Genomic DNA, 26,976 nt, shown 5'->3' with positions numbered 1-26,976 from the left:
GTGCAACCATTTCATCCTCCTTGTTTCTTATACTTCTAGCATTGGTATATAAACACGACAGCTCATTTCTGGATCTACAGCTAATTCCACTGATACCACGCACTTGATGTGATCTCTCCGTGCTGGACCGAGGCCATTTCCCTTTCTGCTTCTTCATTTTAGAACCCTTTTCAATTTTATCTGTTTCCTCTTGATCCCTGGTCATCCCATTTCTTTCCTGCCTACACATTCTCTCACCTCCTCTTGGAGCATCCACCTTTCCCACTCTGTGTACCCCTGTCCACCCTGAGCCTCCCCATTTCCCTGCTCCTCTTGCACACCCATTCTCTCATTTTCTATATTCATACCACTCACTTCCCCATTCATTTCCCTTCTTCAATCTCTCCTGCCTTACTCTCCTGCTCTTCCACATCACTCCCCTCTCGATCTGATTCATTCTTTCTATTCACTTCTCTACCTTCCAGCAGCAGTCTCTCTAAGCGACTTACACCATAACCACTCAAATGCAGTCCATCGCTCCCATACAGCTCACTTCGTCCCTCAAACTCATTCCACACATTAACAAACTGTACTCCCATCTCCTCACACATTTCAGCCAGAATATCATTCATAATCCTTGCTCTCCGCCTCATTTCACCACAATCATACCTAGGCAGCACACTGACTACCCTTCCTGTCACACTATTCTCTTTTATCTTTCCAAGCAGCCTCCTGACATTCATTCTGACATGCACTTTGTTCTCTCTCAAATCATTTGTACCAATTAATACAATTAACTCTTTTGCTCGCTCCCACCTCATATCCAATGCCTCAATCACGCTACTCATTTTACTGCCTGGAAAACATACCTTGTGCATTTTATCCTCTAGCACACCTTTAATAATGGAGTCACCATCCAACGCCACTCGCTCATCTTTTGTTAACTCTTTCATGCCATCATGATTTATTTTAATAGTTTTGACCTGAATTCTCTTAATTTCATTCTGCATCCATTTCATTTCTTGCCTCATCCAATCCAATTCACTTTCCGAATCTCGCGACACATTCTCTCTATGGGACATAATCAGTCACCTTGTTTATTCCTTTGTTTATTTCTTCAGCCTGTCCTTGTTCTGTGTTATAGGATATGTCTGTGTATTTCTTAATTAGTTCTGAAATTTGTTTTGGTATTTTTTTTTTTTTAACATGATTATTATGTCTTCAAGTGGAATGCAAGACACAAGGAAACGGGGAGGAAAAAAGTAAACGATCTTTACTTATCCACCATAAACCCTATTCTTAGCTTTGCCAACAAATACATCATTCCTCATCTTATTTGACAAGCATGTTAGTACATATCCATTCCAAGCACCATGAGTTTTCTATAATATACTTTAAATCGAGATTTCCTTGCCATTTTTCACTTGGATGAGGATAACCTTGAAAACCTCATTGTTACCAAAATGCAGCCTTTCAAGAAAATCTTGCTTGACTTTTTCTTCACCTTTCATAACATCCAGATCTCTAAGCATGATTAAATTTCTTTTCTTGGGCTGACACACACCTCCAGCCTTTCCTAATAAGTAGATCATATCCATAGTCTCTTCAGCCTCCAAAAGTACTGGTCTCTTTCTTTCATCAGGATTTTACATTTTGCCTGTACAGCTCTTAGCACTATATTAATCACAAGATCTTAACCAGCTCTTCTTCCAAATACACTGTTAATATTAGATCTCCTCTTGAAAAATCTGACCATAACCTTGTCCATGTGTCCTTTGTTATAGATTGGCCTTCTCCCAGTCATTCACTGCCCCATATCCTGTAGCATTACAACAGTGCCAGTTGAGATGACCTTTGGGATTTTCATGCATTGTTTCAATGGTCTGATTATTGCTTCCCCTCTGCACTGATCTTGGATGAATGCTTTTATTACCCATTCCACTCAAAATCCTTTATCCAAACCCTGATTCTCCAACAGTTACCAAATCATACCAAACCAAAAATTCAGCATGCCCAGTGGTTCTTACTCAGCTTGCAATAACTGCAAAACAAAATTGACACCAAATCCAAAGCAGGCTTTGTAAGGGCCTGGCCAAATACAATAAATTTGTGTCCTGTCCTAATGACAGTCTTGCCTTCTGGTCACTCGCCAAGGCTGTGGTATGCAACTTCTTCCCTTCCATTTTTTCCACCCCTCTCACGTTGTGATAGTACATTGGGAACATCTCCCAAACATGAAGCAGACTTCTTGACATCAGTTTTTTTTTTCCTCCAACTGCCATATAGATGACCAAGATAGAACTTCTACCATTCTACAAACCACCCACGGTATGCCCCCCTCTGAAATTTTGCCAGAAGGTATATCAGAAAATCCTCAGCACCTTTGATACCAATAAGCCTTCTCATCCTGATGGTATTTCTTCTGTTTGTACTAAAAGCATATGCTCCAGAACTTGCACCTCTCCTGCAGTCTCTTCAAGCTGTCACACTCATCTGGCATCTTCCCTACAGCTGAAAGAAAGCTTTTGTCCATCCTATTCCCAAAAAGGTAGATAAAAATCAACCATCAAACTATCACCTTATTTCTCTGACTTCAATACTGTCCAAAATAATGAAAAAGCCACCTGTTTCACTACTTAATGACCCACCAATTACTCTTGTTCCACAGCTTATCTCCTTACCAACCTCACCCACCGTTGGGCACAGGGTATGGAGAAATTCGAATGGTCGCTCTTAATATTTCAAGGCTATTTGAGTCTGGAATCGTGGCCTTCTTACCAAGCTACCATCTTATGGCATTCTTCCTTCCCTTTGTGAATGAATTTCCAGCTTCCTCTGATCAGATTTTTCAGTTAATGTTAGTGTGTCATAGAGCTCAGTGCTATCACCTACACTTCTCTTATACATTAATGATCTCTCCTTGACATCATCCTATTCATAGCTTTGCTGACAACAGTACTTCCTACTTCTCTTTTTCATTTTCAAAACCTTGTAGTGCTTGGGTAACTCGTGCCTTCAAGATCTTTCACGAGTCTTCTAAACGCTGATTTCCTTTCCATCCTCAAGTGGGATGAGGATAACCTGGTGAATTTTAATGCCAATTAAAATGTAATCATGTTTCATTTCCATGCTGCCATTTTCCTTGCATTCGAGAACATTCCTCTTGCCAACCAGAACTAGCTTTCCCTCCTTGGATTAACTCGCATCTAATCTATCCTGACATAAACAAAGCAGCCAATACCTTCTTCAGCCTCCAAAAAACTTGGTATTCCTTAACATTCCAAACAGTACTTCTCTTGTTCAATTCCTGACATTTTATTATCATTATTATTATTATTACCCCAAGACCTCATGGAGTCAAAGACTCCATGAGGTCTTGGGGTAATAATAGGCAAGGCATTCCACTCTCAGGCAAGGCATTCTAATCATTTACAACTCTGCACGAAAAAAAACCTGCTTCTCACTCCTCTACTCACACCCTCCTTATACAGTTTCCAGGGATGACCTCTGGTTCTCCCCTGATCTCCCACTATTTTCTGTAGAACTTCTCCAGCATTGATCCTATAACAACCCCTTACCAACTTATAGGTCTCTATCATATTGAGAAGATGTAATTTGATATTATCATATCAAATTACATCTTCTCAATCTTTCCTCATACTTTACATTCCAGAAGTCAGAAACTACCTTAGTCAATTGCCTTTGGACCCTTTCCAGCATCTCTTCATCCTTTTGAAAACCAGGTGACTAAATCTGGGCACAATAGTCCATGTGTGGCCTAATCAAAGCCTTATACAACGGAACAAGAATCTCTCTACTTCTACAAGCCAGTGTCCTCCGCATCATTCCCAGAAGCCTTTGTGTTGTTTTCACAGTTTTGGCTGTGTGTCCCCTAAATTTCAGATCTTTATCCACTATCACCCCCAGATCTCTTATTTCTTCCACCTCCAACAATATATTCTCACCAAGCATAAATTCTGCATCCCATCTTTGTTTTCCAAATTTTAAAACCTTGCATTTTGCAACATTGAACTCACATCCCCATTTCCGTGCCCAGTCACTCAGTTTATTCAAGTCTTCTTGTAAGGCCACGACATCTTCACTACGCTTCAGGTTCGTCTCAACTTTGCATCATCTGCAAACAACTGAATATCTCCATCTAAATCTTCACCTATATTGTTAATATACAAGTTAAACAGTAATGGCCTCAAAACAGACCCCTGAGGCACCCCACTAGTGACTTTCCTTTTCCTGGATATCGCTCCCCATATACAACTTGTTGATACCTATCAGATAGCCAGTCTCCTATTCAATACATTAATCTAATATCCAACCCCGAGGTACTCTATCAAAAGCCTTTGCAAAATCTAAGTATATTACTGTGTATCCTTCTCCTCTATCCAAGGAAGCAGTCACTTTATTGTAATAAATAAGTAGATTACTAAAACATGACCTCCCTTTAGCAAATCCATGCTGTCCATCAAAGATTATACCATTGTTGTCAACCCAACTCTGGATCCTAGTTCTCACAAGCTTCTCCAACAACTTAACCATAACACCTGACATAGAGATAGGCCTATAGTTTGATGCTTGAGTTCGATCACCTTCTTTATGAAGTGGCACAATCTTGCCATCCTTCCACTCCTTAGGAACTTGACTGAGTGCAAGACTCGTATTAAAAAAAATATGTCAAGACAGGTGTCAACTCCCTGGGACATTCCTTCAGAATACGCGGTGAATTATTATCAAGTCCCAAGACTTATTAACAGCTAGTTGACTCAACTCCCCATACACCTCTTGCTCACTTACAGTCAGTCTCTCCTCCCCCATCATCTACTGCTCTCAATCTCTCCATGAAGTCACATTCAGAAGATTGAAAGACTTTTATGAATTGCTCATTAAGTATCTCCACCACACATTCTGCAACAGCTGTCTTTATACCATTTTCTCCTGTCAGTGTCATCCTTCCATAATCATTCTTTCTTTTGCTGGCTATATCGAAAGAACTCCCTAGGATTCTTTTTTGGCTTCATTAGCTAACTGCTGTTCATACCTCTCTTTAGCTACCCTCACCAACCAAGTCACCCTTCTTGCCTGGTCTTTGTAGACCTCATGGAATTGGTTATTTCCACTTCTCTTATGCTGCTTCCACATTGCCCTCTTTCTCTGTATCGCATGCTTAATCTCTTTACTCATCCATCTGACATCTACCTTATTTAACCTAAATTTTATAAAGCTCAAATCCACCCACCTCTAAAATATTATTCCTGCATTTGGGGTGATGCACCTATAACTTCCCTCCGAATATTTGATTGTATACAAAGCAAGCATTTTGCTTAACTGGTGATCGTAAGATCTAAGAGACTTAGATCTTAGGATCTAAGTCTTCTAAGACTTAGATCCTAAGTCTTCTAAGAGACTGTAGGAATATGAGCACCTTCTGTTCAAAGAACCATTTAATGTTGAGCTTCATACCTACTATATCTTTATAACATCCAACTTTTTCTCCCTTCCCTCTTTTTCCATCCATCTTTTCTCTTATATTCTCCTTAAAGACAAGCTTTAGATATTGAAAAAACAAAACAAAAAACAGAATCCAACTTTCCCTGTAATCACTTCCCTACAAATAGCAAAGAATTGCTGGTATTGCAACTTTTTTTTGTAATAGGTTATTGCAACTTTTTTTTTGTGTGTGTGTGTGTGTGTGTGTGTGAGTTGTTAAAAAAAGATTTCAGATCTGTTTTTTAGGATTATAAATTGTAGATGCAGGTTATTTATTTCCAATTAATTTTTGTATTGCTTTGCATAATTTCCCAGTATGTAAAACAATTTAAATTATTCAAATGAAAATCAAGGTTAACAAATGTTTCTACACAAAACACACCTATAATATGAATATATGCAGATATCATTGTTTTAAATCTTCTGTGAACAAAGAAGTTAACATTTCACTTCTGATGTGACTGTAGCACTAAGTCCAGATTAGAATGTTGGTAGTCTGTGAGGTTTGCTGGTCATTCACATAGCCATGTAATTTGTGTAACATCTAGCTTTCTTTGTAATATAAAATTTCTTTATTCTTATGAAGTAATTGTAGATAAATGTTCCTAACTATAATATCAGTCCACTCGGTTAGCCTAGTGGCTGTGTGCTTCGCAACCATATGCCTAGGGAAAGAGCCTCCTTGGTTCGTTTACCTCCAGAGACGTGAGTAGCTTAAGGATCTTCTTCAGCCATAGCTAAGTTAGCCGGTCTTGGACGCGAGCAGTAGGGTTTTCCCCCCAGTTTAGTTGGGGTTTTTTCATCCTGCAAGCAGGCAACTTGCCCCGTGCACACACGGACTACAGTCATGAATACCTCCATTAGGGATGCAGCACAGGGGTGGTGTGCCTGCTGCATTATTTCGCCGTGACTCCTCATTAGGAGGAGACCCAACCCGTTTGAATCAGATGGAAGGGAGAGAGAGAGAGATAGAACTACAATATCAAATCATCTGTTTTATATATTGAACTTGCCAATCTATGAGTTTTTTCCTCTCATTGTAATGTACCTTATTAAAATTGGAAAGATTTTAAACTTGTAATATACTGTAATTTTAAAAGAAAAAAATTCTTAAATTTTAAACTTTTTTTTATAGGTATTTAGTGCATATATGTAACATTAAAGAGCAAAGAAAGATATCATGGATTACTGTCCTCCTAATGTCACATTTTCCCAAGTTTGGGTGGCTCATGGCATCTCCCATTGTTTTATGGATACAGTGGCTACTTCATTTATATGGGGCTTCATTGTTATATTTGGTGGTATACAGTATAACATGTACAAGAGATATTCTACACCTTTGGATAGCAGACTTTTGCCCAAATCTTATTTGTTTAGACTGCAAGTGGTATGGACTATATTTCTGCCTCTGTTAGCAGTTATAAGGTTTGTTCTTGAAGCTGTAATTCTTGAAGATAGAAAAATATATGGTTACATGATACTTGCATGTTGTTTTGAAGTTGCATTATGGACTACATCCCTTCGAATTCTCTATCTGGAACGTTACAGAGCACTTCCGTCTGTTCCGACTTGGGGTCATGGTTTAGTACTGCTCATTTTCTGGACATTAGTTTTCATCAATGAAAATTTAGTATTTCTTAATTTTAAAAATGAGAAATGGTGGTTTCATCTAAATAGGTAAGTATTTTTTTTATACTGCATATTTATATCTTAATAAATAATATATACTAATATTTAATGATGTATAGCTAAAAAAAGTTATAGAAACCTTACTGGCCATTAATGTGCAGTCTATAGTGCTTCTAACAGATGGAATGGCAGAAAGAACTAGGGTATTACAGTTGAGTTCATCATAAGCCGACCTCATTGGCTTAGTGGATAATCTACTGACTCTTCAACAAGCAGGCTATGGGTTCAAATTACACTATTAACATGGATGTTTATGAATGTGTTTAGGCGGAAGATAAATTTCATTATTTGGTATGTGAGATCCTATGTATTGGCAGTCCAAAATGGCTTGAAAAAGTTCAGTGTTTGCTAAAGCAGGATTGCTAGATTATCTGACTGTTATAAATTAATAATAATAAGAAATATTCTTGCTTTAAACCTTTATCCAAGTGTAAACAAAGTTTGCATATGAAGTAACCTCACAACTAGGCAACTCGTATGTAGAGATTAATGACTTCACATCACTTGCCTTAGTATCTCATAATGCAAAGCACATATCCTTACAGACATGAATGCTATATTTCCAAATTTGTCTCCACCCATATCTTGGAGAATTATTGCTGACATCTTGACTGAATGTGGATTTTGATTGGCTCGCATGTGATTGCTGTGATAATTGAAAAACCATCTTGAGTGAACATCACCTTGTTTGTGAAAAGCATACAAGTGAGCAATCATTGGTTCTATATATGCTGTTATAGAAACACTGACAAAATATCATTTGATGATGAAGATCTGGTAAAAGTGCTTTAACCCACCAGGAAATGGTACAGAACCCAATTTTCATGCAGAACACATCCACACCATACAACTCACTTGGGAGACACCCTCTTCCACTTCAGTCATCTGTGTGCTAATGCATGGATATCATGTCACTAGGTACAGTGTTTTCCTCAGTTTCTTTGTAGTTCTTTATCCTCCCGTCCTTCATTTGCCATGCTTACAAAGGCAGTAATGAAGATGAGTGGATGTTTGAGAGAGCCTGGAATTCAATGATCACAGAAAGCTTTTTAATAAAGCCAATGAGCTTCATATGCATTTCTGTTGGAGCATCGATAATAAACATGCATATCAACCAGTTCAGTAAACTTATAAATCACTTCAAATAAACTTGTCTGTCATGTCAATTTTTAATGAAATATTTTCCTTTCTTATAAGAGACATGATTTCCACCTTCAAGTGATTACGATCGCCTGAAGGTCGATATTACAAGGAATTCTGAACTTTTTTCAAATTATATTATTGTGCATCAGATTTTTAATTTTTGGGGAAAATGTTCACTTGCTCATCCCTAGTGCAAGTCCATCTTTTTCATAGCATTCATATGTATATTCATATGTAAAAGCCTAATATTTATAGTATATGCAATATTAGACTTTTCTGCTTTCTTCAGAAATAGAACTCTTATCTTTAAAACAGTAGGCACTCTGCTAACTGTGACACAAAGTCTTGTGTTGTATTTAATATTGTAAAATTATTATTGTATTGTTTAATAGAAAACCCTGTTATGTTTATGCAACTCAAAGTGTAGATTAGAATGTTTTTATGTTTCAATCTCACAGCATTATATTCTCACTTCCAGACTATATATATATATATATATATATATATATATATATATATACATTAAAAAACTTCCACACATTTATAATAGCAAATGTTGTATATATCCAAAAATTATTGGCAGGAAATAGGGACTGTGGATGATAGATTAACAGAAACAATTTACAGGATGATCATCAAATTCCTGATATGTTCCCTTGGTGTGTGTATGGGGGAGGGGATGGAATAGGATATTATGATAGTAGAACATAAAAGTTGACATCATTATAATCTTATCAATAAACAAAAATCTCTCATTTTCAGTGTCCTATGCTTATTTTCATAGTCTTTTGATTTTCCTATCAAATTTATTATGGCAGTTGTTCAATTTAATTTAAAAAAATCTCTTCAGCACTCTAATATTGTCAGACTATATTTCAGTCTTTTAAGGCACATCTTACTGTATCATTCCACCTAGATCTTAGTCTTCCTCTTGAATAATTACCACTGTTCACACATTCCTGAATACTAACAGTGTTATGTTCCTTCTTAATATCCCCTGCCTCCAGTTGGGGAAGTGACCATTTGGTCTTGTTCTGGGAAGTTGGTAACATGTGGAGTTCTCTGTCAGGAAGGGTTTATGTTCAGCTATACGTCTGGTGATTATGAGTGACTTAGGAGTCATCTTGAAGCAGTGCCATTGCTTAAGAAGCTACAAGGAAAGAATGTCAGTAGTGCATGGCAGGTAGTCAGAGATTGCATGAGAGTAGCAGCATTTGACTGCATACCCAAGGTCAGGAGGATTAATCAAGTTGGAATTAAGTTGATGAGTAGGGATATAAAGCAAGAGCTGCAAAAAAAATTTTTTCTTTACATTTGTGGAGAAAATGTAAAGAAAAAAGTGATCAGCGTATTCAGAGCAGTACAAAGTGCAAGCAAGAAGGGGTGACTAGTGTGTTAAGGAAGGCCAAATCAGACTATGAGAGAGAGAATTAGTCAAAACAATCTAAAATAAACCACAAAGAGTATTTTTGTTATCTAGCAAGTAAGAGATAAAATGACTGTGGTAGAATGACTTCAGACAATGTTCATCGTTACTGAACCAAAAGAAATAGTAATTATTATTTATTATTGTTTACAGCATCTCCATGGAGTCCAGAGACTCATTGTGGGAGACCCAAATCAACCATCACACACACAAATCCTATCATACTTCTCCTTGAATTCATTCATTGAATCCATCCATTAATTTGACAGCACATCAAGATCTATGAGATCATTATTAAGAATACAATAGATATTTTCTTGTTTTCCTGGCAATCTTTTTTACTGCTTATTTTGATATCAGAGGTACAGTATTTATTCAGTATGCATAATGACTTGGCGACTTGAGAATTTATTATCACAATAGAACTTATTTTTGTATAAAAAAATGTATTTATTTTTTCATATTATGCAAATTAAAAATTAATAAATAAAATTTCAAGTTATTAAAAATTGAAATTATAAAATAAAAATTAAAAATAATTAAGTTATTATGAAAAGCAATTTGAAGAACAATTATATAAATATATTTCATTCTTAATACTAACATAATTCATAGGCATGATGAACTAACTTATTACATCAGTACAAAATACATTTCATAATGAGTATCTTATCACATCATCAAAGTGAACAAAGAAAAAGAATGGACAGTTACATGGAATGAAAACAGACATTTATAAAGTGCATTCTTTCTATTGCATTCACACCGGCAACATGATACTATTATACCTGTGGGACAAAATACAAATGGAATGCAAGGCTTAAAAGCACATATATGAAGAGAAAATTTTAAAAATAAACATAAAATTATGATGTTTGCATAAAAATTTTCCTTCCACTAAAGTTGCATTGCTGAGTGATTATTTTGTAAAGGTGTATCATCTAGGTAGTGATTTTATGGTTTCTGATGTTACAGAGATGCATATCAACATTGAGGTAGATAAACAGGAGGTGTTCAGCATATTAAAAAATATGAATTTGAACACAGCAGCAAGACTGGATGGCATACCCTTGTACTGCGTGAATATGCAAGAGAATTAGCATCGCCTCTGATGAAGTTGTTCAATCTAAGTCTCAGCTCTGGCAGGGTTCCAAGGGAGTGGAAAGAGATTAAGATATTAACATTGCATAAAGGTGGCTCCAAGATGGAGATATCAAACTACAGACCAATTAATATGTCGGGAGTGGTTGTTAAAGTATTGATAAAGTTGGTGAAAGGTAAGATGCAACAGTGTTGGTGGATAGGGATGCAAACTCTGTAGTGGGCAGAATGGCTTTGTATAGGGTAGGTTCTGTGTTAGTAACTTATTCACATTTTATAATAAAGTGACAGCAGAATTGGATAAAGGTAATGGCTACACCATGATACTGTTTGACTTTGTCAAGGCAATTGACAGAATACTACATGGAAAACTATTACAAAAACTGGAGAGGATGGAAATGGATGAGGCTAGTAGCATGGAATGGATGGGAATGGCTAATCAACAGATAACCAGAGAGTAGTCTATAGTGAATTGGAGCCTTAGAGAATGATGTGACTAGTGGAGTACCTCAGGATTCAATACTAGGGCCACTACTCTTCTTCAATTTGCATATCACTGACATGTGGAATGATTTATAAGAGTGGTGGTAAAAGTATTGGAAAAGTTGGTTAAAGACAAAATTCAAGAATGGGTGGATCAGGATTTGATACTTTATAGGGGCCAACATGGTTTTGTTAAAGGTCGATCCTGCCTTATCAATTTATTAACTTTTTATAATAGAATGATATCTGAGTTGGACAAAGGAAATGGCTACACAGTGGTACTTCTGGATTTTGATATGGCATTTGATAGGATACCCCATGGAATACTGTTGCGCAAATTGGAGCTGATGGGGGATGGATACTAAATTGGTGATGTGGATAGGAGAATGGCTCAGGGAAAGATACCAGAAGGTGGTGTATGAAGGAGCAGAGTCCAGGATGAGGCAGGTGACCAGTGGTGTGCCTCAGGGCTCTGTGCTTGGACCATTCTTGTTTAATTTGTACATAAATGATATAGAAAATGGCTTAAAGGGAGATATCTAGTTATTTGCTGATGATGCAAAGTTGGGTAGTGCAATAAAAAATTAAGCTGATGTTGAGAGTTTGCAGGATAATTTAAATAAGCTGGCAAAATGGGCAAAAGGTTATGGATGTCAGTTCACCGTGGAAAAGTGTAAAGCTATGCATTTTGGGATTAAATGATTACCAGCTGTGTACTACATTGATGGAACTGTACTCCAAGAGATTGATGAGACTAGGGGTGTTGGTGTGATAGAGAGATGAAGTTCAGAGGACACATTGCTAAGGTGTCCAAGATTGCACATTGGATTATTGAAGAACACACTAACATCCAGAGATAAAGAGGTTATTATTCCCATTTATAAGGCGTTGATACTTCCACATTTGGATTACTGTGTCAGGTCTGATCACCTGGATTCCTTGGAGATGAGGAGGTTGTGGAAAGGGTTCAGAGGAGAGTTACTAAGTTGGTGAGTGATGTAAAAAATGCTCCCTACATTGATAGATTGAGAACTTGTGGATTGCTGAGGTTGGTTGATAGGCAGAGAAGAGGTAATACGATAGAAACATTTAAATTACTAAAAGGTTTTTATAAGATTGATGCAGGAGAAATGTTTCAGCTGTGGGATAATGATGGAGGAAAGAGGTCATCCCTGGAAATTAAGGAAAAGTGTGTGATTAACAAGAATGTGAGAACAAGGTTTTTTGCCTGGAAAGTGGTGAATGAGTGGAATGTCTCAGTTGTGAGTTCTTTGTCTGTAAATGAATTCAAGAAGAGATATGATTGATATTGTTGTGATAGTTTGGGTCTCCCACAATATTGCTATTATTATTATGGATATCTCCATGGAGTCAGTAGACTCCAATGAGATGCCTGTAATAATAATAGTAACATTCAGTTGTTTGCTGATGATGCAAAATTGGGGAGAGCAGTAGTTGATAAAGGTGACGTGGATATCTTGCAGGATGATTTAAATATTTTTAAAACATTTAGAACATTTTTTAAACGATTTAAGACATTTTCAAACATGCAAACTACAAAGTGGTATTCAGCACAAACCAAAAATTGGCAAACCTTCTCAAACCCACTAAATTTCACACATAGAAAGAAATATTAGTCTACAAATTTCCCTGCCAAAAAGACTGTGATATCACCTACACAGGTTCTACCATCAGGTCTTTATGGGCAAGACTACAAGAACATTTCTGTGACTGTAACATCCCTATTCCAGAACATTTAAACACTAAAAAACGCAACATCAAAAAAAAAAAAATAGAATACAAAGTACAGGGAAAACAGAAATAGCAGTTCACCCCTTTGAACAGAGACACACCCCGTAAATCGACAAGGCCATCATAATAGACAGACAAGACAACGAAACAATGTTTAGAATATCGGAACGATAGCCATAAAATGTGACAAGAACTCAATCAACGTCCACCGACCCTACATAATCTCCGAGTGTTGGAAGCTCCACAACATAAAAATTAGGTCACAACTCCAACCAGTAGGCAATAACACGATCACTTCAAAGGCAGAAACACCAAGCCGACATGACATAGCATCCACTTCCTCCATGAGTTCAGATGATGTCTAAATGGCTCGCACTTCATCCACCCTATCTCCTGCCCCTTTTCCCAAAACCCTTCCCCTAAAAAAAGGTCCTAATTTCAGCCCCCCTCTTTCATCTTTTCCCACCTTACAAAAAAGCTCTCCGCCCACCCTTAAATATAATATATGTATATATTATATAAAAAAAACCCTTTTTTTTAACATTAATTCTCCCGCATTGCCAACCCCCCCCCACTCCCCTTTCAACACCATAACAGCAGAAGTATGCACATCGCAGAAAGAAGACAGGCAACAACATCCAAGAAAAGTTATGTGCTGATTTTCTTCTATTATGCATCATATATTTGTCTCTAAAACTATCTGCAATGCCCTAAGAATTCTTGAGTAAAAAAAAAAGCCAGTGACGTTAAAGAGGGGCACTCAAAAGCAAGCAAAATAGCTGTAAAAAAATAGTTTTTAAGAGGAATAACATCGGAGTTTTTCCAGAAAAAATGCCTGATTTAAATAAAATTGTGGGCAAAGGATAATGATTGTCAATTTAATGTTGCAAAATGTAAGGTTATGCACTTTGGGTTGAAAATGTTGCATATTGTGTATGTGTACCATATTGATGGTATTGATCTGCAGGCAATTGATGAGGCTAGGGACTTGGGGATAATGGTGGACAAAGAGTTAAAGTTCAGAGGACATTTGCAAAAGTTGGTTAAATAGTCAGTGAATTACTTGAAAAAACACGCTAACAAGTAAAGATAAGAAAATTATTATTCCACTATAAGGCTATGATTTGGCCACATTTTGGTGATGTGCTAAATCTGTGCCCAATCTGAAACCCAGGTGACCATATCTGTGCACAGATGTGGTCACCTGGGTTTCTTGGGGACCAGGAGGTGGTCAAAAGGATTTAGAGACAAGTGATTAAGATGGTGACAAGTCTGTGGAATACTTCCTACGAGCATAGGTTGAAGGTTTGTGGGTTAAAGTTTAGTTGACAGGCGGAAAAGAGGGGACGTGATAGAAACTTTTAAGATATTAAAGGGGTTTGATAAAATTGATGCAAGTGAAATTTTTCAGTATAGGAGAAATAGTCAGAGAACTAGGGGCCATCCGTGTGTGTGTGTGTGTGGTTAGCAGGGGTGAATATTCCAGGTGTGCTAGATGCATGGTGCTCATCCACGAAATATCAGTATCACCAATATTATATTTTTGCATTTATTCCCATTAAAGAATCCCCTAATTGCTTGCAGATTTCGTGTGATTCCTAAAATTAAACACAATATACTAATGCTTCATTGTCCTCTTTATGAACACAATGAAACATTAGTGCTTCATGAAGAGGGCACTTTTCAATGCATAAACATTGCATCACATTCACATTAATAGCCTGGGAGGTGCTTTCAAAATATATACACCTTTGAGCAGCCCTTTGAAAAGATATAAAGAGGGCACAGCGGGTCTTAGCGTTCTAGTATTTTTAAACTGCTCAAAAGTCAAGGCTGGGTGAGCTCAGAGACAATAACACCTAGCAGCTGTGATTGGTTATTGTGTCAACCAATCCAATTGAACGTTGTCATTTGTCATGAGTTGCTGTTTTTGTTTTCTGAGTTTCATCTGTTTTGCATGTGTGAACTCACGTGGTAGGAAATTTTTTATATATAATATAGACATAGATAAGTTTTTAATATATAATTTTCCATAAATTTATAACTTTTTTGCCCATATTTCCAATGAGAAATAGTCTTGACGATCTACTGAATGTCCCATTATCTGCCAGAACTTTTGTGGATTGTATGACTGTACTCGAAGGAGGTACGCCTCGTCCTCCTCTTCCAAATTTACAGAGCATGCACAAAGATGCAAAACTGAGTACATGAGACACTTTTCTGTTTTACAATACAGTACAGTAGAATGGTTAACTGGATGTGAAGTGTAGCCAAGTCTTTTTTGTTTGCCTTGTTTATTTTTCTCCAGAGAGAAAGGCATTTAGAATAAGCATGGATATTCTGAATTTAACCATTTAACTGCAGCAGTGCAAAAATATGAGCTCTCCCATTCACATGTTCAATCATTTTTAAATCTCAAGATGTTTAGAAAACAAAGAATTGAAACATCCTTGACAAAGAAAAATTGAAGTTATGAACAGATAAAGGAAAATAGAGACATTTTGAAAAGATTAATTAATGTTGTAAGCTATTTGGTTAAGCAAGAGCTTCCTTTGAGAGGTCATGATGAGTCTTAAGATTCAGCTAATTGAGGAAATTATATAGAATTTTTAAATGTGCTCCATAAGTATGATCCTCTTTTAGACATTTAAAGACTTTTAGCTTTAGCTATTGTTCATTTGACCTTTATGCTTTCCATATTTAAAATTATATTAACGCATTTCATTTGCACCTGGGTGTCTGTCATTCCCTTATTCCTTGGTGGGTACTAGCTTTTAGCATATGTATGTGGGCTTCCGCATTGAGTGGTCACATTTTCACAAAGCTATAATTCCATTCAGACACTTCAATGTATTTAGCATTTAAGTATCTGGATGATATCGAATATCCGAATTGCATTTCAGATATCGAATTTCACTTGCATTTCAGAACTGAGTGTCACAAGTGAACCGGGGCGGTCGTTTTGAGCTATGCTAGAAAAAGTGTTTTTAAATTAAAGTATAGTAAGGCTTTTTGTCTCAAATTGTGCTGCAGTTTTGCTTCGATTGGATACAAGTGTCCTTCAGTGGCAGTATTGCCGAAACTTCGTTGTATATATTGTGTTTTCGCTGCTGTTCATTGCACTACTTCAGCATCTAAAGATGGCGACCATCAAGAGACGTACGTCAGCGGCTCAGAGGACTTCTACATGAAAGTCTAGCACTGCCTTGGATTTTTCTCAGTGGATGCGTTGCGGAAACTGCTATATGTATGTGCCGAAGAATGTGAAGGATCTGTGGACTCTTCCTCTCAATGAGAAGAATGAAAACATTGACATATGTGAAGTGTCGAGATAGACTGGAGCAATTAGGAATGGAAGCAGATGTCGGGACCATAGCTGAAGAGCTTTGGCAGGAGTTCGTGAAAATTAAAAGTGGCCTTCATCTCCCGCAAGAGGAATTGGAAGTGCTCAGTAAGGAGGTTCTGGAAATTAAAACTGAGTTAAATGCATTGAATACAGAAATTAGGACTATGGAGATTACTTTAGCTGAAGTAACTAGAACAGGATTAAGTAAGGGAGAGTCTCTGGTGAATGATGAAGTATTAAATATTATGAGAGTGATTGGGATTCAACAGAATGAAAGCACAAGAGGTCTAGAAGAAATGAGATGTTGTTGAAAGTGAGGGAGTTAGTAAAAGAGTGTTGAGGGAATGTAATGAAACTGGGAGAGTCATGCTGAATAGCATAAAAAATGAGGCCATGAGTGACGCTTGTTTGGATTTGAATGAAGTTACGAGTGGTACAACATATGGTGATTCTATGATTGAGGGTATGGAGAGTGGTATGCCTGAGGAGTGCTTGGCTAGCGGAAAAATAGAGAGAGTGACTTTAGCAATAAAGAGAGGGCATGATGCAGAAAAGATAGTTATGGTGGGTACAAATGACCTGAGTGGTAGTATTAATTGGGTAGAAAAAGGTGTAAGAAATGTTCTTACACCTCAAAGGGAGGATAGTGTGTGTGCTGCCTCGTTTTGACAATTATGAGTTAAGTAGATGAGAGAAGATAACGAATGATATGATTGCAAGAATGTGCAAAAAAAAAAGAGGTCTTTAATTTGTTGATGTCTAAAGTGTGTGTTTGAAGGCAAAAGACAGCTGTATGCAAGAGATGGGTTGCATCTGAACATGGAAGGTCATAAGTGTTTGAAGAAGTTACTGTTTTCTGAACAAGTTGAAGTAATTGGGCAAGGAAACTAAAATTGAAAAGGTTGAGTGTAAGAGGAAGAAACTTAGGCAGTGAATGTATATTTGTTGATGCTTTTTTGCAAATTAATTTGAAGAATAGAGCGGATAAAAATCAGTATGGGACTACTGAAATTAGTATAATGTATATCAGTTCTAAAACTGGTACAAGAAGTAAAGGGAATCTGCAATTTTTGTATACTAATGCAAGAAGCATTTGAAATAAGAGGGAAGAATTTTTGGCATTAGTCAGGGCAATCTCACCAAAAGTTGTAGGCATTAGTGAAACTTGGCTGTCAAAAGAAGACATGGTTACTGAAATTGAACGTGATCGGTACAGTGGTTTCAGGGAGGATAGAGAACATACAACAGGGGAGGAGTACTGTTGATGAGTTGCAGCCAAAGAAAGTAGATGTGTGAATGATAGTTCATTTGAGGCAGTCTGAGTGAAATAGTGACACATGCAACCAAATATACAGTTGATTGCTGCTGTAGGCCAGGGGGTGATATTGAATTAGTGTAATGAGTGCAGGATTAGTGATTATTATGGGGGATTTTAATTATGGTGACATCAGCTGGAAGGAGGAAATATCACCTGGCAAAAAGGAAATGGAATTCATACACCTTCTAAGAGATAATTACTTGAAACAACACATAACTGAAGGGACTCGTGATGTGTGAGTGTTGGACCTGGTCATTGGTTCAGAGGACATATGCATAAGTAAGATGTCCTCGTTACCTCCAATTGGTGAGAATGATCATGTGGTATTGACTTGGGAGGTTGCAAAATTTGCAGATTTCTCTCTTAAGAAGGGATATATACAGAACTATAGGTTAGGTAATTATAACAATATTCAGAGTGAGCTTACAGCCTTTCCATGGCAGAACATATTGCAGGGGAAAGATGTTAGCAGTGCATGGGATATAATCAGCTGGTATCTGAGGAAGGCAATATCAGAATGTGTTCTCATGGTCAGGAAGACAAATAAGGTAGGTGTTAGACGGATGAGTAGTAGTATCATGATTGATCTGCAAAAAAAAAAAAAAAAAAATGTTATGGAGAATTTACAAGGAGAAAGGTGATCAGTACACCCATGAGCAGAACAAGGCTCAAGCTAGAAAGGTTACCAGCATAGTAAGGAAAGCTAAATCAGATTATGAGAAGACCATAGCCAAGGAGATCAAGGGTAATCCCAAAGAGTTCTTCCACAATGTGGCAAGTAAAAGGAAGAATGACTTTGGAAGGATAATCTTAGTTGGTGCTGATGGTATTGAAGTGGCCAAATCAAATGTAATTGAAAGAAACACATGTATTAACCACAGTAAAAAATTATTTAATTGTAAATATTTCATCCTAAGTATCTTAGGACATCATCAGTACAGTAGTTTTAAACAATAATAGGAATAACATACAATTAGGGCTCATGATTACAATAGAATCTCATTAAATGTGCATAATGTGCTACAGTAGTACAAAAAAAAAAAAATTATTTAACACAATTTTGTATGACAATTTCCCATACTTTAGGAATAGTAAGAACGTCGTTGCGGTTTAAGTTTGGTCTGTGTAGTAGGGCTTCAGAACTTTTTTTGTATAGACGAAAAGTTTAGACTTTTCCCAATGGATCCTATGGTTTGGATTTTCAATTCCATGTTGAGAGAGGCCAGATTTCTGTGGTTTAAAAAGACGAATGTGGTCTTGATGTTCCGAGATGCGTTTCTGAACAGACCTACCTGTCTGTCCAAAGTAAGATAATTTGCATGAGCATGGAATCTCATAAATGCCAGTCAACATCAAAGATGAGAGTTTGTTCTTAGGAGAAGGTAACAAGTTGCAAATTTGGTTGATAGGTTTGTAAGTAGTGGCAAAATTGTATTTCTTCATAATTTTTGAAAGACGTTCTGGGATGCCTTTAACGTAAGGTATGGGAATCCTATGGACTTCTTCCTGTCTGCTTTGTTGTGTGGAGAAGTGTATACTGATGATTTTTTTTTTTTAGTTGTTTTAGGATTATATCCATTTAGAATGGCTGTATTATTGATTACTTTTAATTCCTGGTTTCTTCAGAGGAGCAGAATTTGTGTGCTCTGGAAACTAGTGATTTAATAATGCCAGATTTCTGAGATGGATGATGAGCAGAAGAATTGTGAATGTAGCAACCTGAGAATGTGGGCTTGCGAAAGACAGACGTGGCGATGGAACCATCCTCTTTTCTTTGGATGTGTAAATCCAAAAAGGAGATACCCCGTGGAGATTCTTTTTCTAACGTAAAGTTGATGCGATGATGAAGAAGGTTAATTTTATCTAGAAACAGTTGTAATTCATGTTCGGGATGATCCCGGACTGCAAATATGTCATCGACATATCATAACCAAATTTTTGGTTTGGGTTCAAAAGTGAATATTTCTTCCTCAAGGTGTTCTAGAAACAAGTTTGCTAGGTTTGGTGATAAAGGAGATCCCATTGCTGTTCCTTCTTCTTGCTTGTAAATTTGACCTTTCCAGGTGAAGTAACCTGATGCAATAACAAACTTGAACAATTCAACTATATCAGACGGGAATTTTTGAGTTAGTAATTCTATTGTTTCTTTATGGGGAATGTTTGTGAAGAGCGAGACAATGTCGAAGCTGATTAACAAGTCAGTTTTTGATAGTTGAATGTCTTTAATTTTTGTGTGAAACTCAGTAGAATTTTTGATTGAAGAAACTGAGTGGCCTATGTGAGGGCAGAGAAGGTTAGATAAGAATCTTGATAACTTGTACGTTGGACAGTCTACGACAGGTCTAAGTGGAACATTAGTTTTGTGTAGCTTAGGTAAGCATAAATTCTAGGAGGTCTTGCATGGTATGTCTTAAGTTTTTTGATTGTTTCTTCATCTAAGGTGGAAATTTCATTAAGTAGCTTATTTAATTTTCTGAGTTGACGTTTCGTAGGATCATAAACCAATTTGGTGTAAGTATTATGATCTTGAAGAAGTAAATTCATTTTTCGGTCATATGAATTGGTATCAAGAACCACAGTCATATTTCCTTTATCAGCTCTAGTAATGATTATATTTTTGTTACGTTTTAAGGAAATAATAGCTTTCAATTCTGATGGTGGGATATTTAATTCTGAAGGTTTGGCATTATAGATAACTTTAGCTACTTCAAATCGAAGTCTGTTGGCTTCAATACTGGAGAGATGTTTGATGTTTCTTTCTATATTATGTATGAAGTCTAAATATGGGAAACACTTTGGTGAAATCGCAAATTTATGGCCTCTTGCTAGAACATTTAATTCATCTTTTGTTAGTGGACGGTTAGATAAATTGACTACCCATTTTTCCGTTGGTAATTTGTTAGTGATCTTTTTTGATCTATTTAATAGATTAAGGTATTTAATATGTAGAGCACTATTGCTTTTATCAAAAGCTTTTTTCCCCGAATTCTTTGAAACAGTTATAATTAATTATAATTTAATTATAATTAATCAAAGAATTCGGGAAAAAAAGCTTTTGATAAAAGCAATAGTGCTCTACATACGGTTCCATCACCACGCCTGTCTTTCGCAAGCCCACATTCTCAGGTCGCTACATTCACAATTCTTCTGCTCATCATCCATCTCAGAAATCTGGCATTATTAAATCACTAGTTTCCAGAGCACACAAATTCTGCTCCTCTGAAGAAACCAGGAATTAAAAGTAATCAATAATACAGCCATTCTAAATGGATATAATCCTAAAACAACTAAAAAAAAAAAATCATCAGTATACACTTCTCCACACAACAAAGCAGACAGGAAGAAGTCCATAGGATTCCCATACCTTACGTTAAAGGCATCCCAGAACGTCTTTCAAAAATTATGAAGAAATACAATTTTGCCACTACTTACAAACCTATCAACCAAATTTGCAACTTGTTACCTTCTCCTAAGAACAAACTCTCATCTTTGATGTTGACTGGCATTTATGAGATTCCATGCTCATGCAAATTATCTTACTTTGGACAGACAGGTTGGTTATTCCTATTATTGTTTAAAACTACTGTACTGATGATGTCCTAAGATACTTAGGATGAAATATTTACAATTAAATAATTTTCACTGTGTTTCTTTTAATTATGATCGCACCACAGGTTTCGTTATTTTAAAAAAAAAAAATTCAGATGTAATAGTAGAGTTACTGAGTGATCACTTTTCAAAAGTCTATCACCCAAGTGAGAATATCTCTGTACCTGTGGCAATAACTAATGTGAGAATTGAAGTTAAGAAATAAGAGGTAATTAGTATATTGCAGAATTTAAATGCAAACACTGCTGTAGGTTTAGATGGAATATCACCTCGGGTATTACGTGAATGTGCAAAGGAATTGTCAACGCTTACTTGGTTATTTAACTTAAGTTTGAACTCTGGTATGGTCCCTTGGGAATGGAAGGAAGGCAACAAAGTGGTTCCTTTGCATAAAGGTGGCACTAAGACTGCAGTAGTTGATTACAGACAAATCACTATCTCGGGAGTGGTGGTAAAAGTATTGGAAAAGTTGGTTAAAGACAGAATTCAATAATGGGCAGATCAGAATATGATACTCTATAGGGGTCAACATGGTTTTGTTAAAGGTTGAACCTGCCTTAGCAATTTATTAATTTTTTATAATAGAATGACATCTGACTTGGACAAAGGAAATGGTTGCATAGTTATACTAATGGATTTTGCTAAGGATTTTGACAGGATACCCCATGGAATACTGTTGCGCAAATTGGAAGAGATGGGGATTGATAATAAACTAGTGATATGGATAAGGGAATGGCTCAGGGAGAGATATCAGAAAGTGGTGTATGGAGGAGCAAATCCAGGATGAGGCAGGTGACCAGTGGTGTGCCTCAGGGCTCTGTGCTTGGACCATTCTTGTTTAATTTGTACATAAATGATATAGAAAATGGCTTAAAGGGAGATATCTAGTTATTTGCCGATGATGCAAAGTTGGGTAGTGCAATAAAAAATCAAGCTGATGTTGAGAGTTTGCAGGATAATTTAAATAAGCAAAATGGGCAAAAGGTTATGGATGTCAGTTCAACGTGGAAAAGTGTAAAGTTATGCATTTTGGGATTAAATGATTACCAGCTGTGTACTACATTGATGGAACTGTACTCCAAGAGATTGATGAGACTAGGGGTGTTGGTGTGATAGAGAGATGAAGTTCAGAGGACACATTGCTAAGGTGTCCAAGATTGCACATTGGATTATTGAAGAACACACTAACATCCAGAGATAAAGAGGTTATTATTCCCATTTATAAGGCATTGATACTTCCACATTTGGATTATTGTGCTCAAGTTTGGTCACCTGGATTCCTTGGAGATGAGGAGGTTGTGGAGAGGATTTAGAGGAGAGTGACTAAATTGGTGAGTGATGTAAAAAATGCTCCCTACATTGATAGATTGAGAGCTTTTAGATTGCAGAGATTGGTTAATAGGCAGAGAAGATGGGGATATGATGGAAACATTTAAATTACTAAAAGGTTCTTATTAGATTGATGCAGGGGAAATATTTCAGCTATATGATAGTGATGGAAGAACAAGAGGTCATCCCTGGAAATTATGGAAAAGTGTGGTTAACAAGGGTGTGAGAATGAGTTTTTTTGCCTGGAGGTTGGTGAATGAGTGGAATGCATTGCCTGACTTAGTTGTGAGTTCTTCGTCTGTAAATGAATTCAAGAAGAGATATGATAGATATTGTTTTGATAGTTTGGGTCTCCCACGATGAATCTACTGACTCCATGGAGGTACCCATGGAGTCAGTAGATTCATAGTAGGAGACCCAGTAGTATAATATTAATAATAATAATAATATATATATATATATATATACACACACATTCATTTTGCTTTTCATAAATTGAGCGCTTTCTGTATCCAATGGCTGTATTACAAACCGTTGTTACACGTTTTCTTGAACTGAAAATTTGAAAGTTGATATTAGGACAAATGTGTTTAATTAGGTGTTATGTTTAGTCTGTTCTATTTGCATGCATGCAGCATATCCTGCGAGAGTGGAATGTTTTTCCATTAAATGTATCGTTTGAGTTGTCTTACACTAATTGTTCCTAAATATAGTACACAGGTGTTAAAAATCTGTTTACTGTATTTAATGATAAACAAAGCTAATTGTTTCTCTTGCTTGTGCAGTATAACATCTGTTGAGGTTGGAAAGTTTTTTAACGATATAGAGATATTTTTATTCTAGTCTTTGGAAACAACAGACAGTAAAAATTTATCTATTCCTGAATAAAAATGAATACTTCTGTGTATTATAAGACGTTGTTGATCTACAACAAAATACCAGTATATGGAAGATTGATAAGGTGAAGAGCCGCTTATACTAAAAAAAAAACAAAAAAACTAATGAATGTAGGATTCCTGAAAGTGTGGATAATTCCGATAATGATCGGATATTATGTATCCTGTTTTGCATAAAATGTATGCTAAGTCTCAGTAAACAAAAGAAAATTCTTAGAAAATGAAGCAAAATATACACAAACCAGAGAAATATACTTAACATGCACAACAAATTTTAGGAGATAATATGCTGCTCCATCAAACCATATTTATTCCTGCCATACCCTCCGTCTCCTCGTAAAATTTTCTTTTTTAATTATGTCATCATAAATTCGCTTATTCATGTCTAGACGTGATAGGATCATGCTATTCGCTCTACCCAGCAACTTATATGACATGCATATCACATGTTAATTATTAATATAATAATAAGTTTAATTTAATCCTTTATCCAAGTGTGAGCAAACAAAATTTGCTCCTGAAAATATCTCAGAACTGAGGCAAAGTGGAGCATCTGTTGGCAACTTGCCGCAAAGGTGGACCAAGCTCTCATCTCTCCTTGTCTCAGTATCTCCCGTAATGCAGAGCACATCTCCTTGCAGACATGTATAATGCTATGCATTAAGGGAAGGGCCACTACCCAGATCGGTTTCGACCTTTATTGAGGTCTCGTCAGTGGGAGGCAGACCCAGCAGTCGTGACACTAAGGCAGAAGCAATGGAGAGGTCATATTTACCTATATGAGTTGCCAACTGGTGCACCACCGTATTGCCTCCCACTGACGAGACCTCAATAAAGGCCGAAACCGGTCTAGGTAATGGCCCTTCCCTTAATGCATAGCATTATACATGTCTGCAAGGAGATGTGCTTTGCATTATGGGAGATACTGAGACAAGGAGAGATGAGAGCTGGGTCCACCTTTGCTGCCAGTTGCCAACAGATGCACCACCTTGCCTCAGTCCTGAAGATATTTTCAGCCGCAAACTTTGTTTGCTCACACTTGGATAATGGATTAAACTAAATTTATTATAGCCTAACCAAGTGCAAAATAAACTTCCAACATCTTTCATTAATTATTAATAATTTGTTTGCCATTAATGAAAGTATTTCTAATCACAGTTATTCTTTCCTTTCATTTCTCATTCTCATGTCTTATAAATGATGGTTCACATATTTTCACCTTTGAGTATTTCAAATATAACAACCAAATATAGCATTCTCCTTCATTGTTGTTTCCTAATAAATCCTCAGAATTCACAGATTGTTCCCCCTCTCTGTGAATTGGTTACAATTAATTGATAAATTAAAGTATTCAAAGTTATCCTGCAAGTAATTGCATTGGACCAGTTAAGATGAGCACTGATGCGCTATGCACTCTCAAAACTTTCATACATCAATAAAAATGCAATCATGCGGTCAAATTGAAGTGAATTTTGTAGTGCAGGTTGCGTAACCCACACGACATCACACCCAACTGAAATTGGCATGCGACACCACTGGTAGGTGTGTGTGTGTGTGTGTGTGGACCAGATTTTTTGCATGGAGAGTGGTGAGTGAGTGGAATGGATTGCCAGAATTGATTTTGAATTCCCTGGTGGTTGAATGGTTCTACGCGAAGTATGATAGGATTTTTGTGTGATTTGGGTTTCCCACGATGAGTCTCTGGATTTAATGGAGATGCCATAAAACAATAATAATAATTTTTAATGTGATTCTGGCATTAATACCATCTGTTTATTCTCCTTATCTTTTTTTTTTAGAACTGTATGTTTTTTTTTTCTAACCCAGTTTAAATCTATGAGTTAAAATTGCTTTGAGCACTTGTCTTGAATATAGCTAGTTGAGTATTTTGACTGTTCTATAAAAATATATTCGGTTAGCTTCTCATTAGCTTTGCTAATTCAGAATCTGATTAAATGATTAGATACATAAATTATGTAAGGAAAATAAGGAATTTAATATAAACCACTAATATTTCATGAGTGTCCAATCACATCATTGGAGTGAATACATACAAAGAGAACAGATGACTACATGAAGCAAGAAAAAAATGATCAAGGGTTACAGAGGTGCTTCTGTTTTGCCACTCTCTGGTCAGTCATATAATACTATTAGAAACCCATGGGAACAGAACATAGTCATTAACAGTTATAAACAAACATAGCTGAATGTCATATACTTTACAAGATGTAAAAGTGTATGTCACAGAGCAAGGTTTAACAAGAAAAATTACTAAATTAAAAATAAAACTAAAATTAAAATAAATATGCCAAGAAGTTAGATTCTTGTTTAATCCTTTATCCAATTGTCTGCAAACAAAGTTTACATGGTAAATATCTTCATGACTGGACTACTTGTATGTAAAAGCTTAAGACATTTGCATATAGAAGTGCTTATGGAGATATTCAACAAAACAATTATTGCATGTATAGACATGCACACAGAAAAAAAAAAAAAGTGTGGTCAAGCATGAAAACATATCACAATTGAATGTTGGATTATTGGTGAGAGTTAGAGTTAAAAGTCATTATTTCTCAGAATTTAGACATCTTTAGACTATCATTCCGATTAAGATTGGGGACTGATTCATGTGTAGTGCTAACATTCTTCCCACAAGTCTTTTCAAATTTGAAGACGTGGAACGGATTTTTATGTTGTCCCATAAGATCCTGCAGCTAGTAGAACTCCATGTTCCACAAGACCGGATTACTCAGCATGGAGGAAATGGATGTAATCCGTATATTTGGATTGTCAGATGCCTGATACAACCAGTCTGACCAAAAGAGAGGAGATTATTATTACTATTATTATTACGAGCAACTCCAAGGAGTCCTGAGACTCATCGAGGGAAGCCCTAAATCATGTCAAGAATACTATTCAGCAGTCGCACAGTATCTATCATACTTTGCTTTGAACTCATTCGTGTCATGGCATCCACAACAGACTCTGTCAGCTTATTCTACTCATTCACCACTCTCCAAGTAAAAAACCTTGTTCTAACATGCTTGCTGCAGTTTCCATGGATGGCCCCTAATTCTCTCACTATCACATCTGTTCTGAAAAATTTCCTCTGAATTTATCTTGTAAAAACCTCCTCAGTAATTTGAATGTCTTAATCATATCACCCCTTTTCTGCATATCAACCATTTTCTGTAACCCACAAATCTTCAACATGTTCTCATAAGGTTCATTCCATAGACCTGCTACCATCTTCCTTTGCTGAGCAAAGGAAGATGGTAGCAGGTCTATGGAATACAGCAAAGGAATTGTCTATTCGATAGACAATTCCTTTGCTGCTTGACATAAGACTCGAGCTGGTATACCATCCAATCCCGCAAATATTCACATTAAGGTTCTATAATAT

The 26,976-nt window shown here is 36.5% G+C and overlaps 1 protein-coding gene across 2 annotated transcripts in view; it reads left to right on the top strand.

Moving 5' to 3' along the window:
- Hmt-1 (ABC transporter ATP-binding protein/permease Hmt-1) overlaps positions 1-26,976 on the top strand; it is a 318,374-nt gene that overhangs the window by 17,468 nt on the left and 273,930 nt on the right. For both annotated transcript variants that reach the window (XM_090402438.1, XM_090402439.1), the window contains exon 2: positions 6,617-7,158. In XM_090402438.1, the coding sequence (XP_090258564.1) occupies positions 6,662-7,158 (497 nt within the window). In that variant the 5' untranslated portion in view covers positions 6,617-6,661. The remainder of the gene's footprint in view (positions 1-6,616; positions 7,159-26,976) is intronic.

The sequence above is a fragment of the Typopeltis vanoorti genome, chromosome 13 (assembly GCF_054136105.1).
Source record: "Typopeltis vanoorti isolate ZY-2024b chromosome 13, IOZ_Tvanoo_1.0, whole genome shotgun sequence".
Lineage (NCBI taxonomy): Eukaryota > Metazoa > Arthropoda > Arachnida > Uropygi > Thelyphonidae > Typopeltis > Typopeltis vanoorti.
This window is presented reverse-complemented; position numbering and strand designations above follow the sequence as displayed.